We start from the raw sequence: 18,927 nt of genomic DNA on the forward strand, positions 1-18,927 counted from the left end.
CAAGACAACAACAAGGTGCAAGCATCCGAGCCCAACACCAGATGGCGATCTAATGCACAGTGTACGAATCTGCAGCTCTACATGCCAAGAACAGATGCATACTGGTAAGTAGCATTTCCACTATGTAGCATGCATAACATTTTAAGAAGTGCCACAATTTTGATGATTGCAATTCTTGAGAGGCAGTATCTTGTGCCTCTTCTCGTGGCCACTTGTTGCAACTGGTGACTGGTTTTTGTCATGTAAAAAGAGGCAATACGTCCGTGGAAGATGAATGCAAAGAAAAACTCAGAAGAATGATAACAAAAAAGGTCTCTCAATTTCAGAGCCTTCCACAAAATGACCGGAGGATGAACAACATTATTTTTTCAAGTAAGGAGCAAGTTTCTTCAGTTACATAGTAGCCACTGTAGAAGGCGGGAAGAGCTCCTTTGCTTTACTCAAAAGGCATTTAAATAGAACATTCTGCCTTTATTATGTAGAATGTATTAATGCTCGAATTTAAATAGAACTCTAAATGTGTGTTTCTACTGCTAGATAATTGCCTGTAAAGTGAGACATGCTCTTTTTTCACTTGGGTTGTCGCTTGGCGTTCCCTTACAGTTATTTGATGAAAGAGAATGGATTCATGAGTTCTGCTGCATAATAGTGCACCATTCCAAAAAGCATACTTCCTTCCAGTTTAAAATATTGTATAAGCTAGTGCTCAAGTATGTATTCACGTGCTGTGGCTTACCGGACTACCTCAAAGACTACATGTTTGTCACATGTATCCCTAGGTGCACTGTTTTGGGGCAATCTGCAAGAAGTGTATGTTTCTTTGAAACATTTGACTATCCTGTGAATAAGCAATTTTATTTTGTTCCTTAATATCACTACAAATTCAAGGTAGGATTCATTTTTGAGCCATCTTTGTATGCATTTTGAGCTGTCTTATTTACAATTTTATATAAAAGCCATGCAGCATCGATAGGCTTCCATGTGGCAGTATAAGGACTCTTAAGAAATGTTGTTGGAAGCTTGCTCTGCATATACTATACCAAAGTAAAGTATAGTGTCCACACAGTCCAGTTGGTCCCCAGATGTATCGCAGAGGCTAAATTAGATAATCAGTAGCAGCTCTATTTGTGGCAGTGCGGTCGAGCAATTAGGCTCATCAGGAGGGTGTGTTAACCTTTTATTGTATTCACTCAATCAAGGTTGATGTCACACTGTGAGACGGAATCCAGACCAATTAGGTAAGTATAAAAAAGGTATACTTGTGGTTTATTTTTAGAACAAAGCAGGACTTGGTGCAGATAGGTAATATATATTGGCAATTACATGACTGTTCAAGGAAATGCAGTTGTATTTGCGATGTCAATAGTTACAGGGTTGTAATACTTTTAAAATGCAGGACGAATTGCACAGTGTTAGACCTGTCAGCCCTTTGGGTGGTCCCTCCTCATCATTATTTATTTTGTCCCACTTTTGCCTCAAACCCTGTTTGAATTTTTTCCTTTTTGGGAACCACCAGACTTTTTCGTGTTGCTGCAGATTCAGGGAGCCATTTTAGCTACCCCTGAAACTTCTGTCTGAGGGCCTGGAGCACAAAATGGTGGCCACCTGTGACATCACCAGCATCCACTGGAACCTACCAGCACCTTCCAGAACATTCCAGGAGGTTCCAGAACTCTGTGACAGTTGGAAACCGTTTAGAATGTTGGGAGGTTAAGAGAGGCAGTTGGCAGTTGGAGCTGGCAGTTGGCACCTGACTGGTGAAGAGAGAGGAGCACAACAGTGAAGGAGGAAGGAGTGAAGCAGCAGGGGTGGAAACTTGTGCCTGGAGTGGGGTCCATAAACCCACCCTTGATACTTGTCCCTACTGATGGATCCCAGCCTATAGCCCTGTGTGGGAAGAAGACAGAAGAAACTTATCCTAAGGACCTGGACAGCAGGAACAGGCCTTAGAACCAAGAAAACAGCAAGATCCTGACCTGAGAACTGGTTTCCCTGGAGTCCGGCGTCGAGTAGCCTGAAGACCTGGAGCCCGAGGTGGAGAAGCGGCGCTGACTGAAGTAGCAGACGTCGTACCCGGAGCCGCCTGAGGTCGTGAGAGGGCGCCGACGGAGGTCGTGAGGAATACCAGAGGTCGAGGAGGAAGTGAACCGAGGTCGAGCGAGCGGCGTCATCGGAGGAGTGAAGTCCGCCCTCCGGAGTCGTCGGAGACCGAGGTAGAGGAGCACCGGAGGTCGGGAGTGAGGATCGCACTCCGGAGTCGCCCGGAGCCTGTGAGGAGGAGCACCGGAGGTCGGGGGTGAGGATCGCACCCCGGAGTCGCCGGAAGTCGACATCGAGGCCAGGCCGGCCGACGTCATCGGAGTCGAGAGCGCCATCGGACCGGAGCCGCCCGAAGTCGACATCGTGAAGAGACTGCCCGACGTCGTCGAATCGGAGGTAGAGATCGAACCGAGGCCGCCGACATCGGACCGGAACCGCCTACCGGCGTCGTCAAAGAACTGACATTGTGCCGAGGCCGCCGAGACCGAACCGGAACCGCCTCACGGCGTCGACCTGACTCCAGCGGCGTCGGAACATCAGAAAAAGGGCAGTAAGTGGAGTAGAGGGCGCCTAAGGCCCTGTGGAGACCTGAGAGACTGCTCTAAGGGGCTAGGGAGGTGCTGAAACCCACCTGACTGTGCCTGGGGTGAACTGGGACTAACCTAGAGAGGTTGTGTGGAGAAGGAAAGCCAGGGCATTGGTATTCCCCCCTTTGATCTACCTCAGTTTAGGCCTCAGCCTTGTCCCAGCCAGGGAGTAGCCTCCCCCCTCAAGCCTTCCACAACCCTACAAGCTGTGCCTGGGCCAAATCAGCCCTTAAGAAGTGAAGTGTCATCTGATTATATGAGGGGTGCTGTATACTTGTAATTATTTATTGGGGATACTGTATTTATTGAGTTTTTACCTATTTATTGCTGCACTATATTTATAGGTCCACAGGACTTGTTGGTGTACAATATTTATTGATACAGTATTTATTGCCTCAAAGTATTTAATTGTCTGTATATATTGCCCTTGTATTTATGCCCTGTTATTTATGATCACCCCTATTTATTTCATCAAACAGCCGATATTTATTTGACCTGCACTAATTGAAACTTGTATATTGTGATTGACCTATTTATTTTTCCAATCAGCAACTAAGAGAAAAAGATAAAGAAAGAATATTTTCATAATTTTTACGGTGTAGAGTCGTTTTTGGAACGGATGCACGCATGGTTATTGTATGGGTATATTGTATGCTTAGCACTGCGCCTGTTTCCTGACCACTCGAGCCAAGCTACCACAGTGTGTTCGGGGAGTCCACCACCACCCTGCGGAGTGGGAGTGGGCGTTTCCAACATAAATTGGTGTTCAGCGGTGGGATAGAGCTGTGCCTACATATACTCAACAATAACTGTGGGTAGTCCATAGGCCTACACCGGGAGTTTTCTCACAGCGGCCTTCCTAATTGTGGGTTTTTGTTTTTTCCAAATTTACTCTGGTGGTGGGAGGAGGTATTACTAAAGGTACCCCCCTACATTGCTACTGCACAAAACCTGTCCTCTAACCTGAGTGGGCAAGATGGAGTTTGTACTAGAGAATCTAGAAACGTACACTGTGGCCCAACTCAGGGAGTTTTGCCAGCGGGAGGGGGTGTACTGTCCCCCAGGAGCAAAGAAGGGTGCACTCCAAACCAGCTTAAGGGCTTGGGGGGAGGCACGCCGAGAAAGCAAGGCTGAGGAGGAAGACAGGGATGGAGAGCCTGACCCCGAGGGGGCTGAGATGTACCAACCTGAGGTGGGGAACCTGTCAGCAGGGCCCAGGACACTTTCTAGGAAGGGCAGCACTGTCTCTAGTGGGGGCTTATCCGAAGTGGAGTTAGCAGATCGGAGGGAGAAAAGACAGCTCACATGGGACTTAGCAAAGCTGGAGAAGTAGAAGGAGGAACAGAGGATGGCTCATGAGACGGAGAAACAGAAGATGGCTCATGAGATAAGACTGAAAGAGATAGAGCTTCAGATCTTAAGAATTGGGGCACCAACTGTTCCTAATGGTGGCAGCAAAGACCAAGAAATCACCAGGGAATCCAAACCTTACCTGCCAAAGGACATAGTAGCTAGCTATGGGGCGGGTGACGACATCGCCAAGTGGCTAGCAGCCTATGAGGTCTCGTTGAGGGCCCATGGGGTTCCAGTGAAGTATTGGGGAGGAGGATTGTATAGGTACATGCCTCCAGCTGGTAGGGATGCTTTATTGGCCCTCGAAGAGGATGAGCAGACCCACTACCCCACCATGAAACTGGCGCTCATCAGAAAGTTTGGACTAACACCTGAAAAGTACAGACAGAAGTTCAGGGGTAGTCACAAACTGGGCACACAGAATTGGGTGGACTTCCTGGACTATGCAAAGAAGGCACTGGAAGGTTGGATTCAGGGCAGTGAAGTAAGGAACTACGAGGAGCTGTTTGACCTAGTACTGAAGGAACACCTACTCGAGAAATGTTTCCCTGAACTGCGGCAACACCTGGTGGATAGCAAGCTGACCAGTCCCCGGAAGCTTGCTGAGGAGGCGGACATTTGGGCTAGTACCCGGGTGTCCACAAGGGGGACCGGAGGGGATACTCAAAAGGCCGGACAGGGCGCCCCCCAGAAGAAAGAGGGAGGGGAAAAGAAAAAGGAGTTCTCCAAAGGCCCCCAAAATAACTTCCAAGGGAAGGGAACAGGATTCACCTCTAAGGCTAACCCACCCAGAAACCCTAATCCTGGCCAGAGTCAGCAGCCAAGGGTTGTCCATTGCTACGAGTGCGGTGGCGTTGGACACTATAAAGGAGATCCGAAGTGTCAGAAACGATCACCCCCTCCCACTGGAGGAAAGCCCCCCGGAGTAGCTAGTGTAGTGCTCGGGGAGGAGATGCCCTTAACTAAGGGAAGGGAGTGGGCGGGTGTCACTTTAGTGTCCCTGGGAGAACGGGAGATGGTTCCCAAGATCCAGGTGCCCGCAAATACCGCAAAGTATGGGCAGTGGATCACTATCAACGGCCAAAGAGGGGAGGCTCTGAGAGACACAGGAGCCAGTATGACTATGGTGCGTAGCCAGCTGGTGTCTCCAGAGCAGGTAATTCCCGATGTACTCCACCCAGCCGCGATGGCTGACGGCAGAACAGGTCACTATCCAGTGGCCGAGGTTCCCTTTGAATGGGGGGGGGTTGCAGGTTCACTTCGAGTTGCCGTAAGCCCTGCCGTGCCAGTCGATTGTCTGCTGGGCAATGACATGGAGCACAACGCTTGGAAGGAGGTGGAATACCGGACTCACACCGAGATGCTGGGTACACCTGACTGGGCCTGTGTTAGCACAAGGTCCGAGACTACCCGAAGAGGGAGTTCATTCCGGCTGGAGCCTGGAACAAAGGCCCAGCCAGCTGCCAGTCAAGGGAAGAACCGAGGACAGGAGGAGCCTGCCTCGGCGTCTCCACCCCGTAGGACGGATAGGCCACCGGAGGTGGTGGACCAGGAGTCTGCGGAGGGGGACGTTACCAACCTGGAGGACCTACCCATCCCGGCCGAGTGGCACGTGGAGGGAGGCCCGTCCAGGGAGGAATTCTGCCAGGGCCAGAGGGAGTGCCCTACCCTTGAGGGGCTGAGGCGACAGGCCGAAGCCCAGGCAGCAGGGAACGTTGAAGGGAACTACAGTGTTTACTGGGAGGATGGCCTCCTCTACAGTGAACCCAAGGCACCCCTACATGGATCGTCACGAGCCTTGGTAGTTCCTCAACGTTATCGAGCCTTCCTTTTGGAGTTGGCTCACGAGATACCATTGGCAGGACACCTGGGGCAAGACAAGACCTTCGCCCGTCTTGTCCCACACTTTTATTGGCCTCAGATGAAAGTGTCGTCCGATACCTACTGCCGGACATGTGTGTCTTGCCAAGCCAGTGGGAAAACAGGGGTGAAGCTGAAAGCTCCCCTGGAACCACTTCCTGTCGTTAGCACCCCCTTTGAAAGGGTGGGCATCGACATTGTGGGCCCATTAGATCCACCAACTACAGCTGGTCACAGGTTTATCCTGGTTCTGGTGGATCATGCCACACGGTACCCAGAGGCAATACCTCTGAGGACCATAACAGCACCTGTTGTGGCTAGGGCCCTGATGGGAATCTTTACCCGAGTGGGTTTTCCCAAGGAAGTTGTGTCCGACAGGGGGACCAACTTCATGTCAGCATATATGCGGGCAATGTGGAAGGAGTGTGGAGTGACCTACCGGTTCACAACTCCTTACCACCCCCAGACCAATGGTCTGGTGGAAAGGTTTAACAAAACCTTAAAAGGCATGATCAGAAGTCTGCCTGAAAGCCTGCGGAGGAAATGGGACGTCCTCCTACCCTGTTTACTCTTTTCATACAGGGAAGTGCCACAGAAGGGAGTGGGCTTCAGCCCCTTCGAGCTTCTGTATGGGCACCCTGTACGTGGACCTCTTAACCTGGTGAGAGACGGATGGGAAAGAACTCCCAGAAAGCTCCCCCAGGATGTGGTGAGCTACATGCTGGCCTTCCGGAGCCAAATGGCTAAGTTGTGGAAGCAAGCTTCTGACAACCTGGAAGCCAGCCAAGCAGTGATGAAGGCGTGGTATGACCACAACGCTCACCCGGTGGAGTTGGAGCCTGGCCAGAAGGTGTGGGTGATCGAACCCGGAGAGCTTAGTGCCCTCCAGGATCGCTGGTCAGGACCCTTTGAGGTGTTGGAGAAGAAGGGTAAGGCTACCTACTTGGTGGACCTGAAGACCCCTCGTCAGCCCCTGCGGGTGCTGCATGCCAACCGCCTCAAACCCCACCACGAGAGGCCCAAAGTCATCTTGATGATGGTGACTGACGGAGGAGAGGACGTGGAAAGCGAGCCTCTCCCTGATCTGTTTGCGTCTCAAGAGAAGGATGGGTCGGTGGAGGGAGTGATTCTCTCCCCATCTCTAACTCCTGAACAGCAGGAGGACTGTCGCCAGGCCCTGGGGCAGTACTCTGCGTTGTTCTCCCTTGTCCCGGGTAGGACTCACCTGTGCGTCCATGACGTGGACACAGGAGACAGCCCACCTGTGAAGACCAAGATCTACCGGATGTCAGACAAGGTGAAGGCCAGCATTCATAGTGAGGTCACTAAGATGCTGGAGCTAGGAGTGATTGAACCTTCTAGCAGCCCCTGGTCCAGTCCGGTGGTGTTAGTACCGAAAGCTGCACCACCGGGTGCCCAACCAGAACTGAGGTTCTGTGTGGACTACCGGGGACTGAATTCAGTGACAAAGACTGATGCACATCCGATCCCTAGGGCGGATGAATTAATTGACCGGCTGGGAGCTGCCCAATATCTAAGTACCTTTGACCTTACCTCTGGGTACTGGCAGATCTCTTTGACTGATGGAGCAAGGGAAAGGTCAGCCTTCTCCACGCCCAATGGCCACTACCAGTTCTGTGTGATGCCCTTTGGGCTCAAGAACGCACCTGCCACGTTTCAGCGCCTGGTAAACCAGATCCTCACCGGGATGGAGAGTTTCTCTGCTGCTTATCTGGATGACATAGCCGTCTTCAGTAACAGCTGGGAGGATCACTTGCGTCACCTGCAAGCTGTTCTCCAGGCCCTGAGACAAGCTGGATTGACGATCAAGGCCAGCAAGTGCCAGATCGGGCAGGGGTCGGTAGTGTACCTTGGACACTTGGTGGGTAGGGGAACGGTGCAACCCCTCCAGGCGAAGATCGAGGCCATCATGGCCTGGGAACCCCCCAAGACACAGACTGAGGTCCGAGCATTTTTGGGCCTCACAGGATACTATCGCCGCTTCGTGAAGGGGTACGGTACCATCGTAGCCCCTCTCACGGAGCTCACGTCCAAGAAACAACCTCGACGGGTAGTCTGGACGGAGGCTTGTCAGCAAGCCTTTGAGAAATTGAAGAAAGCCATGTGCGAGGCCCCGGTCTTACGGGCCCCAGACTTTTCCAAGGAGTTCATTGTCCAGACAGATGCATCAGAACATGGCATTGGGGCAGTGTTATCGCAGCTCAACGAAGAGGGTCTGGATCAACCCGTGGTCTTCCTATCCCGGAGACTACTTCCCAGGGAACAGAAGTGGAGTGCAATAGAGCGTGAAGCCTTTGCAGTGGTATGGGCTCTGAAGAAGTTGCGGCCATACCTGTTTGGCTCGCACTTCCTTGTTCAGACCGACCACAGACCCCTTCGTTGGCTGATGCAAATGAAGGGGGAGAATCCCAAGTTGTTGAGGTGGTCTATTTCCCTACAGGGGATGGACTTTCAGGTGGAACATCGGCCTGGAGTGGACCACGCCAATGCAGACGGTCTCTCAAGGTATTTCCGCCTTAGTGATGAGAACTCCCAAGGGGTTGGGTAGCTCTCCCCACTTTCAGCTGGGGGGGACGCGTGTTAGACCTGTCAGCCCTTTGGGTGGTCCCTCCTCATCATTATTTATTTTGTCCCACTTTTGCCTCAAACCCTGTTTGAATTTTTTCCTTTTTGGGAACCACCAGACTTTTTCGTGTTGCTGCAGATTCAGGGAGCCATTTTAGCTACCCCTGAAACTTCTGTCTGAGGGCCTGGAGCACAAAATGGTGGCCACCTGTGACATCACCAGCATCCACTGGAACCTACCAGCACCTTCCAGAACATTCCAGGAGGTTCCAGAACTCTGTGACAGTTGGAAACCGTTTAGAATGTTGGGAGGTTAAGAGAGGCAGTTGGCAGTTGGAGCTGGCAGTTGGCACCTGACTGGTGAAGAGAGAGGAGCACAACAGTGAAGGAGGAAGGAGTGAAGCAGCAGGGGTGGAAACTTGTGCCTGGAGTGGGGTCCATAAACCCACCCTTGATACTTGTCCCTACTGATGGATCCCAGCCTATAGCCCTGTGTGGGAAGAAGACAGAAGAAACTTATCCTAAGGACCTGGACAGCAGGAACAGGCCTTAGAACCAAGAAAACAGCAAGATCCTGACCTGAGAACTGGTTTCCCTGGAGTCCGGCGTCGAGTAGCCTGAAGACCTGGAGCCCGAGGTGGAGAAGCGGCGCTGACTGAAGTAGCAGACGTCGTACCCGGAGCCGCCTGAGGTCGTGAGAGGGCGCCGACGGAGGTCGTGAGGAATACCAGAGGTCGAGGAGGAAGTGAACCGAGGTCGAGCGAGCGGCGTCATCGGAGGAGTGAAGTCCGCCCTCCGGAGTCGTCGGAGACCGAGGTAGAGGAGCACCGGAGGTCGGGAGTGAGGATCGCACTCCGGAGTCGCCCGGAGCCTGTGAGGAGGAGCACCGGAGGTCGGGGGTGAGGATCGCACCCCGGAGTCGCCGGAAGTCGACATCGAGGCCAGGCCGGCCGACGTCATCGGAGTCGAGAGCGCCATCGGACCGGAGCCGCCCGAAGTCGACATCGTGAAGAGACTGCCCGACGTCGTCGAATCGGAGGTAGAGATCGAACCGAGGCCGCCGACATCGGACCGGAACCGCCTACCGGCGTCGTCAAAGAACTGACATTGTGCCGAGGCCGCCGAGACCGAACCGGAACCGCCTCACGGCGTCGACCTGACTCCAGCGGCGTCGGAACATCAGAAAAAGGGCAGTAAGTGGAGTAGAGGGCGCCTAAGGCCCTGTGGAGACCTGAGAGACTGCTCTAAGGGGCTAGGGAGGTGCTGAAACCCACCTGACTGTGCCTGGGGTGAACTGGGACTAACCTAGAGAGGTTGTGTGGAGAAGGAAAGCCAGGGCATTGGTATTCCCCCCTTTGATCTACCTCAGTTTAGGCCTCAGCCTTGTCCCAGCCAGGGAGTAGCCTCCCCCCTCAAGCCTTCCACAACCCTACAAGCTGTGCCTGGGCCAAATCAGCCCTTAAGAAGTGAAGTGTCATCTGATTATATGAGGGGTGCTGTATACTTGTAATTATTTATTGGGGATACTGTATTTATTGAGTTTTTACCTATTTATTGCTGCACTATATTTATAGGTCCACAGGACTTGTTGGTGTACAATATTTATTGATACAGTATTTATTGCCTCAAAGTATTTAATTGTCTGTATATATTGCCCTTGTATTTATGCCCTGTTATTTATGATCACCCCTATTTATTTCATCAAACAGCCGATATTTATTTGACCTGCACTAATTGAAACTTGTATATTGTGATTGACCTATTTATTTTTCCAATCAGCAACTAAGAGAAAAAGATAAAGAAAGAATATTTTCATAATTTTTACGGTGTAGAGTCGTTTTTGGAACGGATGCACGCATGGTTATTGTATGGGTATATTGTATGCTTAGCACTGCGCCTGTTTCCTGACCACTCGAGCCAAGCTACCACAGTGTGTTCGGGGAGTCCACCACCACCCTGCGGAGTGGGAGTGGGCGTTTCCAACACACAGTAATTACTTTTCGGTACTTTTGGATAACCTTGAGCATTGGGGGTGGTATGCCTAGATACCACACCTTGGGACTCTTAGATACAAGGTAAGCACGGCTTTGTATAAATTGCAATAGTACTCCCTTTTCCCCATACATTAACAGTTCTATACTTAGAAAAATATCTAGACTCAAAATCTCCTCACATGAACATCTGGGAAAGGAAAGGCAGATATCGGTCTTGGAGGTAAGTATTCGACTCACGAGGGTGAGTCGTTGGGTTTAGGACCAAGGTTCCCCAAGGTCCAGATGGTCACTCGAGTTGCACCCCCAGCAGCACCTTAACGGCTGGGTGCAGAGTGCAGGAACCCAAATTTAGCCTACGAGGTCAAGGGGGTCCTCGGTTAGGGACTGCTGGCAAGCAGGCCATATGGGTGTGGGAGCAAAGCTCCTAGGATTAAGGTCGGCACTGCAGGGGCCAAAGATCAACACAAGAACTGCACCGCCAGCGCCACTCGGGCGGCCTGGTGCAGGATGCAAAGCGGACGTCAGGGACCCTGTGTTTCCAAATGGAGACCGTTGGTTTTGGAAGAGGATGTAGACTCGGTCAAGGAGACTTCTGGAAGGTGACCAACAACTGGGGAGGCGAATTGGGATCTGAGAGGATGCCTGGACACCGTCGGTTGGGCCAACCAGTGCCGTGGGGCGTCGGGTGCTGGAGTGTCTTCTGGCATGGGATTCCTTGGCCTGTGATTGGTAGAAGTCGGTTGGTCGGTCGCGGTTGGGCTTCTTGGACCGATTCGGTCAAGGTGGAGGTTGCCTTAACGCCTTCAGTCGTGGTCAGAGGGATCCTTCAAGTAAAGGCTGTAGGTTTGATTTATGAACTTGTGGGAGGTCAGGGGTCACCGGATGCCAAGTTAGGATCTCCAGGGGGACCTCCTTGGGGTATTGGACGACTCAGTCTTGGCCCATGACAGCCATGGGCAGAGCGGTGCAGAATTACGGAGTCCGGACTCTGAAGAATCAGTCTTGGTTTGAGCAAGTCCGGTGCTCACGGGAGACAGAGTTTGTTAGTTGAGTGCAGGGGCAGGACCTTACCAGTTTTTAGTAAAGCCATTGTGGAGCTGTGGAGTTCGTAGTTACCAACTCCCAGACCAAATATTCTTTATGGCTTCACCACACTTACAATGTCTATGAATGGGCTTCGACACTGTAGGGGTACAGGGCTCATGCCTCCGTACCCTCACCTTAGAACTTGTGCCCCCGGCTAGAGGGACGACTTACCTAGGCCTTAGGCAGTGGATTGCAGGCCTGGCATACAGGGAAGTGTGCCATGTCTACTCTTCACTTTTCTCTGCACCATAACACGCAGCCTGCAGTGGCAGAGTATGTGGATTAAGGTGCAGAACATCTAAGTGTGGCACTATAGGTGCTGCAGCCCTCCGAGTCCTTCCTTGGTCAGTGTCCTTGGTACCCATGGTACCATTTACAAGGTGCTTGCCTGTGGCCAAGGAGGAGCCAATTGTGGATACAAAAGGTACAATTTTTGGAATGAACATAGGCCCTGGGAACCTGATTGGCAGGGACTCAGGGCACATCAAGTCGGGTTGCATCAGATGTCGGGCAAAAAGTGTGGGGTAACCATTCAAAAAGGGGTACTTTCCTACAAATGTCCTGTGATTGAAGTCAGCAGTCACTCTTCTCACACTAGGATTCATATTGTTGTAATTGAAATAACTTTTGCATATGTCCCTAGAGAGCAGTACAATGTTTATCACTCCCCTTTCATTCCATAGCCTGTGAATTGTGTATAGGGCCAGACTGGCTAGCATACCTGATAACAGCCATGGTTCACCTTGAGTCATAATAGTCTTATCTCTCGCAGAAGGAAGTCCAGACAGCTGTCTATCCACCTTTGGATATGGCACAAGTCTGTAGAAGGAGGATGGAGTGGTAAACACTGATAAGCCATCTGCGGGCCCTTGTCTCGCATTGAAAATTGATCCTGCCCTTTCCCTTGGAGGCTTGCCCTCCCCCAAGGGGTATTTAAAAACAATAAAAAGTTTAATCGATTTACGAGACCATGAGACAGTGACGTGTAACAAAGAAATTATGAGACTCTCCTCCCCCCCCCCCCCTACCCCCCCCATCTCACAGGTATTCATCGTGGCCGTGAGATGAATGAGGATCTCCTGAAGGGTAGTGGGCCCTCTGTGCTGCACTGGCTACAGGGACCTTCATTACCCCCTGCCCTGAATCACCTATCCTTTGGGGCACTTCGGAGGTTTAGATTTAAGAGGTCATGAGAAGTTATGCCTGAAAGGCATGCCCATTTGTAGTGAATATTTGTCAACTAACCACTGTACCTTGATTCAGACTGGACTACATCCAGGAAGTAGTGAAGGTTCTTTGTAATCTAGTGGAAGGTTGTTCTCAAACATGAAGGTCCTTGTACTTCTACTCTTGACATGTCGCTTTGTGGCGTTTTTTTGGCAGGGTTTAAGGATTTCATTACATGCACATTAATATGCTAAATCATAGCAGTGTTTACAACAGAATGTTGACATGAGTATGAAAGCGTTGAAGTGAATGATAAAAATGTTGCCTCTTTATTGTGCTTAGTTATTGCATGACAGTACAATATTGTTGCCTTATTTCAGTTATATGCTACTGGATATGGGGCTGGAGGACGCCTTGGGATTGGAGGCACAGAGTCTGTCTCAACACCAACGCTGCTGGAATCAATTCAGCACGTGTTCATAAAGAAGGTTGCGGTGAACTCTGGAGGCAAGCATTGCCTGGCACTTTCTTCAGAGGGAGAAGTCTATTCTTGGGGTGAAGCAGAGGATGGCAAATTGGGACATGGAAACAGAAGGTAACTGGGTGCCCCTAAAATTACTTGATATATCTGTCCATGTTCTGATTAATTGCTGGTGCTTTTCTTTCCTCCACTTATTTTGGGCACCTGTCACCAGTATAATAATAGGCCTATCGAATGTTAACTTAAATGCACACACTGTAGTTCTAATGGAAACTTTGTTTCACAACTCTTCTTCTTTGAAGGTTTCCTAGAGATTATTATCCATCTTGATTTTTGTTAAACCAGGCCACTACAACAGTTGGTGGCGCCACAGTGCATTGGATCCATTAGGTTCTTGCCCCATTAAGTGATGATTGGGGTTTATAAAGGCTCAGTATATTGCAATGACATCAGGTCCTTGTTCCATGCGCAACAGACATGAGGAACCAGAGCTGCCTACTTTTTTTTTGTGGTAATTCAGTGAATTGTTTTAGATTTTTGTCGAAATGTACTTTTTTTTTCTCATGTGAGTAAGTCTGTATTTAAGGTACATTGTTCTGATGGATATTTCTAACCACAAATTCCTCACTTTTTTAATTTCCCCCTTTTGCCTCTAAGGATGCAAAGTTGTACCTCCCCAAACATACAAAATGTAGCCGTTCACGCTCCGTATCTCAGGTATGTTCCTGTTCTAAGCCCTGACCACAGTCTGCATCTCCATCCTCAGGTAAGTCCAATATAAAGCTGAAGGGAAACAATCTCAGTACAAATGCAAGAAGTCTAGGCGGGAGCAGTTTCCCTGTTGCTCCTGGGATTGATAGTGCATTTGGTACTTAAATGGGCCATCTCCGTTCCAGCCATCTGACTTTGACCCCATTCTACATCTGGAGCCAATATGCCCTGAATTTAGCTGCTCTCTTTGACTTAGCAGCCGGAAGATGCCCTTAAAAAGGCAATGCTGCAGCTTTTCCAGATGGTTCCAGGTCCCCATGGAGCGACCTGGGGCTCCCCGTTCCACCCAGGCCACCATTTCATCTTCTGCCTGCAGGCCCTTCCCTGCCTTCTACTGACTGTTAGTCTTCCTTCCTGCCCCATGCAAGCCTCCGGCCACACCGCTGCTACTTTGCTGAAGGCCACACCAATTCCAAGTGGGCCAACACCAGCTCCACAGGCATCAGTTCCAGATGCGACCACAATGCTGTTCTTGGATCCAGAGTCAAGTTCAGCTAAATCTGGACTGGTGTCTTTTTACAAAATTACTAAAGCTCAGACCATGGTGTGGAAGGATTTTCCCTGAATGCCTTTGTCTCAGTGCCAGTATCTTCAACGCCTTGAGGCCATATTTGGTTGAAACTCAGATGTTGTACAGGACGTTCAGAATGTCCCACTTGATGATGAGGATGATAATGAGGAAAAGGAGTAGTAGGTGGACAATTTGGACTCTCCTTTCGCCCGTCCCATACCCTCCTAGCCCCCCTCCCTCCGCCGCCATCAAGAAGCGTGTCTACTTTGCTGTAGTGGGCTGTATGACCGCAGAGATGTTGGATTTACAGTTGCCAGCGGTGGAAACTAAAGAAGATTTGCTTATAGAAAACTTCTAACCTGGCTGTTCAACTTCAGAACTGTTGCTACGTTTAGTCAAGCCCTGACAGAAACTTGGAGTAGAGGTTGGCCAAACCTGTGTTCTGCGCCGCTGGTAAGTAGTTCCATCGCTAGACACTGTTGCCCTGCTCCAGGTGATCATGCCTTCTAGACATGGCACCCAGCGTCAAGCAAAGTGAACATAAATGCCTTCCCTACTGCCCCGCCTCACAGAGAATCAAGTGGCGTTGATGCATTTGGCAACAGGGTGTTCTCTTCTGCCAGTTTAACATACATTTCTCACTCCTCCTGAGGAGTCCTGAAATAGCTAGGTCCAGATGGTCCACGACGGACTGGATGTAGCCAATTACCATCCTCTGTGGGCACCTCATACTGTGTCTACTCTGCTGCGGGCACTAATGCATTGATTCACTGCCACACCTGGATGTGAATTATGGGTTTCTCCGAAGACACGTAAACACCCCTGTTTGGAGATGAGGTAGATTCAGCCTTGAAATTGTTCAAAGGTAGCCATTCTCCCACCCTCTCCTTAGGATGGCTCTCCCCCGCCCACCAGTTCCAACAACAATTCTGAAAACTCAGGGGTTTCTCCCAGGTCCTGGCTTTACTCTCTCAGGAGGCCATCTCAGCCCTTCCAGCATCCTGTTCAGACCTTGTGCAGGCTTCAGGGGGCATTATGGTTGCAGAGGACAGGGCCACTAACAACATGGTGAGTATTCATCTTCCACTGCCACCGCCAAACTGCTCTCATTCCCTCTTTGAGCTCCACCTGCAACCAGTAGGGGGCAGAATATGTGTTTATCTTCCCAGCTAGCATGCAATTACCCCAGCCAGTAGGTCCTGCAGGTTTCTAGGCATGGTTACGTTCTTCCTTTTCGGTCATCCACTCCTCCAATCCCTCCTATTTTTACTCTGAATTCGGCAGAACATTCCTCCATCCTTGCCAAAGAGTTGGTCACTTCTAGACAAAGGGACAAGAGAAGAGATAGGATCCCTGACAAGAATTGGGCAAAAGGTGCTACTTCTGTTACTTCTTGGTGCCCAAAAAGGATGATAGGCTCAGATGTATTATAGACCTTTGGCTCTTAAAAACCTTCCTGGAAGGATAAATTCACAATGCTGACCCTGGCTCGGGTCCTCTCTGACCTCGATTCAAGGGTTTGCATGCTGTCCTTGGACTGGCAGGACGCGTACGTTTATGTATCTGTCCTCTGATGTTTCTTCTTCTTCATTGTGGGGGAAAGAAAACATCCAGTTAAATGTGTTGCCCTTAGCCCTCACCTCGGCCCCAAGTATTTACAAAGGTGATTGGGGTGGTTGCTGCTCATCTCCGCATATCAGGGTTATGTGTATGTTCTTTCGTCAATGACTGGCTTTTGAAGTCATACTCATCACAGTCTGTCCTCTACCATCTATGGGTGACCATCCCACTTATATCTTCTCTGGGATTCCTCATCAGGGACTCGGAGCCCCATCTTCGGCCAGTGCTGAGAATTCCCTTTAAAGTGACTGTTCTTGAGATTTTAGGTGTTCAATGCATTTCCACCCTACAGTGAATCCCAGACATTCAGGATATTATCCTGATGTTTCAGGCTCAATCCTGTATTCTGATGCAGACAATTATGAGGTTTCTTGATCTGCTTACTGTGTGTATCCTGGTGGTGCCTCATGCCTGTTGGCACACGTGGGCTCTGTTGTGGAAGCTCCACTTATAATGGGCTCAGCACTGGGGGTGTCTCTTGGATATTATCCATGTGTCGGTGGAGGCAGCCGGGGACCTTCAATGGTGGATGAAGTATACCAACTTAACTTGTGAAGATCATTCTCCGTTCCCCATCCAGAGCTCACATTGGTGACCGATGCATCAGCTGTAGGCCGGTGACACCATCTGGATGAAGTGGAGATCAAAGGTCTAAACTAGATCAGAGGCACCACATTAGTCTTCTCCAGCTGTGTCATCCTGCTGGCTCTCAAGGCTCACAGCTTTTCTGCCCTTGTCAAGGGCAGCCCTGTACAAGTTCTGATGGACAGCACGGTCACTATGATGTACTGCAACACACAGGTTTGTGTTCTGGTCCAGTAGGTGCTGTGGTGCCTTGAAGGGTTTCCTTGACTGTCCACCATCTGGCATGTTCCTTGAATGCAGCACAAACAACCGCAGCAGGTGCACCTAGCCAGCAATCAATGGCGTCTGCACCCACTGGTAGTTTAATAAATATTCGCCCAGTGAGGCGTGCCTTGGTTAGATATTTTCGCTATGACCCAGAACGGTTGTTGTTGAAACTTGCACTTTGGAGTTTCCTCCTTTTGCCTCAGGGTTCCCTGAACACCAGTTTCTTTTACATGTCTTCACCTCTGCTTCTGCAAGGTCTGAAGAAGTTCAAGCAGGATCAGGTTCAGCTGATCATGATAGCCTTGAACTTAGCTTGGATGGTCTGGTACTCTGACCTACTCAGTCTGGGCATCTGTCCCTGCTAACACAACGGGGGAGGGTTCTACACCCAAACCCACAATCTACACCTCTATCCCTGGAGATTAAACAGAACCAGCTAAGCAAATTCAGTCTGTCTGCGGAAGTGTTGGATGTCATCTTGGCCGCTAGCCGTCCCATCTACAAAGTTGATCTCTTCTGGAAGTTGTGAAAATGTTGTGGCCTTGCTTGTGCGAGGACTGATCGATCCAGTGCAGGCTGATCTTCTGTTGTACTTCTCTTCGTCGTTTCAGTGGTCTGGAAAGGCCTTACTGTGGGTAGCATTGAAGATTATTCATATTTGCATGATCAGCCCTCCCTGTTTGTCACCTGTTCTGATATTCTTTTTGAAGGGGTTTATGTATATGTTTCCTCCTGCTCCTTTTTGTTATACAGCAGTGGGTTCTTAATGTGCATTCCTTTCAAGCCTAAAGCCTATGCACAACTGTTTATTGAGGCTACTCAACTTTAAGACTGTCTTTCTTACAGTGATTACTTCAACTAGCTTTGTCATTGAACTGCAGTGCTTTAGATTCTGGTATCTTTTCTGCCAAAGGTGGTGTCATCTTTCTATCTAGGATAGTCCTTCATGCTCCCTGTTTTTCTGTTCCCCACATCCCTCTAAAGAGGAAGATAGGCTTCACCTTTGATACCCAGGAGAGTCGCTAGATTTTTATACTGATCGGACTAAGGAGTTCTCTGTGGATGACCACCTTTTTGTTGGGCTCTCTACTGTTTAGAAGGGAAGAACAGTTCAGAAATTGACTTTTTCCAGATGGATCATTCTTTGCATGAAGATGTGCTACGCCATGGCCTGGTAAGTCTCATTTTACCAGAGTAAGGCCACACTACAGCCTTCGCCAGGGGTGTTCTTGTGCTGGACATCTTCCAGGCAGCAACGCATGTGTCCATCCAAAGCTTCAGCAGACATTACTGCCTCGACTCTGAAGTCCACAGGGATGGCCGTTTTGCCCACTTGCTCCTACAGGATTTCTTGGTCTGAAGTTCACTCCTCAGACCCTTCACCTTTAGTGGTTAGAAGTATCCATCAGAAGCATACGTTCCTTACCTTTGATGGCGGTCTCATGAATACTAGTTCTAATCCACCTTTCCGGTTCAGTGGCTGTCGAGTGTTAATATGGTCCCATGTTAGATTCTGTTCACTGTCACAATTTTAATCTGTCACTAGGGACAGGAATGCTTTCATGTAAACTTACATAAGTGAACCGGGGTGGCGTGGCATCTATTTTGCTCTGCGCTGTTGTGAGAAAGTGGCTCTGTATATACTGTTCCCAAATAGGTACAGGGTGTAAAGAGTCCACAGTCCCCAGAGGTTTGGCAGAGGCTAAAGTTAGATATAACCTTACTCTCTAAAGTGGTAGCTTGCTCGAGCAGTAAGGCAGTATCAGAGGACAGTGTAAAGCATTTGTTGCACACACTCAGTCAGCAAATGGTCTCACACACTCAATAACTGAACTCTAGGCCAATGGTTTATATATAAATAATATATGCTTGTTTTATTTTAGAACCAACAATAAATATACTTTCTCAGAATGAGATGCTTTATATAAATACTTTTGCAATATGCAATTGACTTTTGTAGAAAGTTACAAATGGTTGCAATAGGCAACACAATTTTAAACACAATAATGCATTGAGTTC

The 18,927-nt window shown here is 49.7% G+C and overlaps 1 protein-coding gene across 1 annotated transcript in view; it reads left to right on the forward strand.

Moving 5' to 3' along the window:
- Positions 1 to 18,927, forward strand: part of LOC146805589 (E3 ubiquitin-protein ligase HERC2-like) — a 1,563,844-nt gene that overhangs the window by 1,219,051 nt on the left and 325,866 nt on the right. The window contains 1 exon segment of the mRNA XM_085622871.1: positions 13,054 to 13,268. Coding sequence (XP_085478997.1) covers positions 13,054 to 13,268 — 215 coding nt within the window.

Source organism: Triturus cristatus, chromosome 8 (genome assembly GCF_964204655.1).
Source record: "Triturus cristatus chromosome 8, aTriCri1.1, whole genome shotgun sequence".
NCBI classification, from domain to species: Eukaryota; Metazoa; Chordata; class Amphibia; order Caudata; family Salamandridae; genus Triturus; species Triturus cristatus.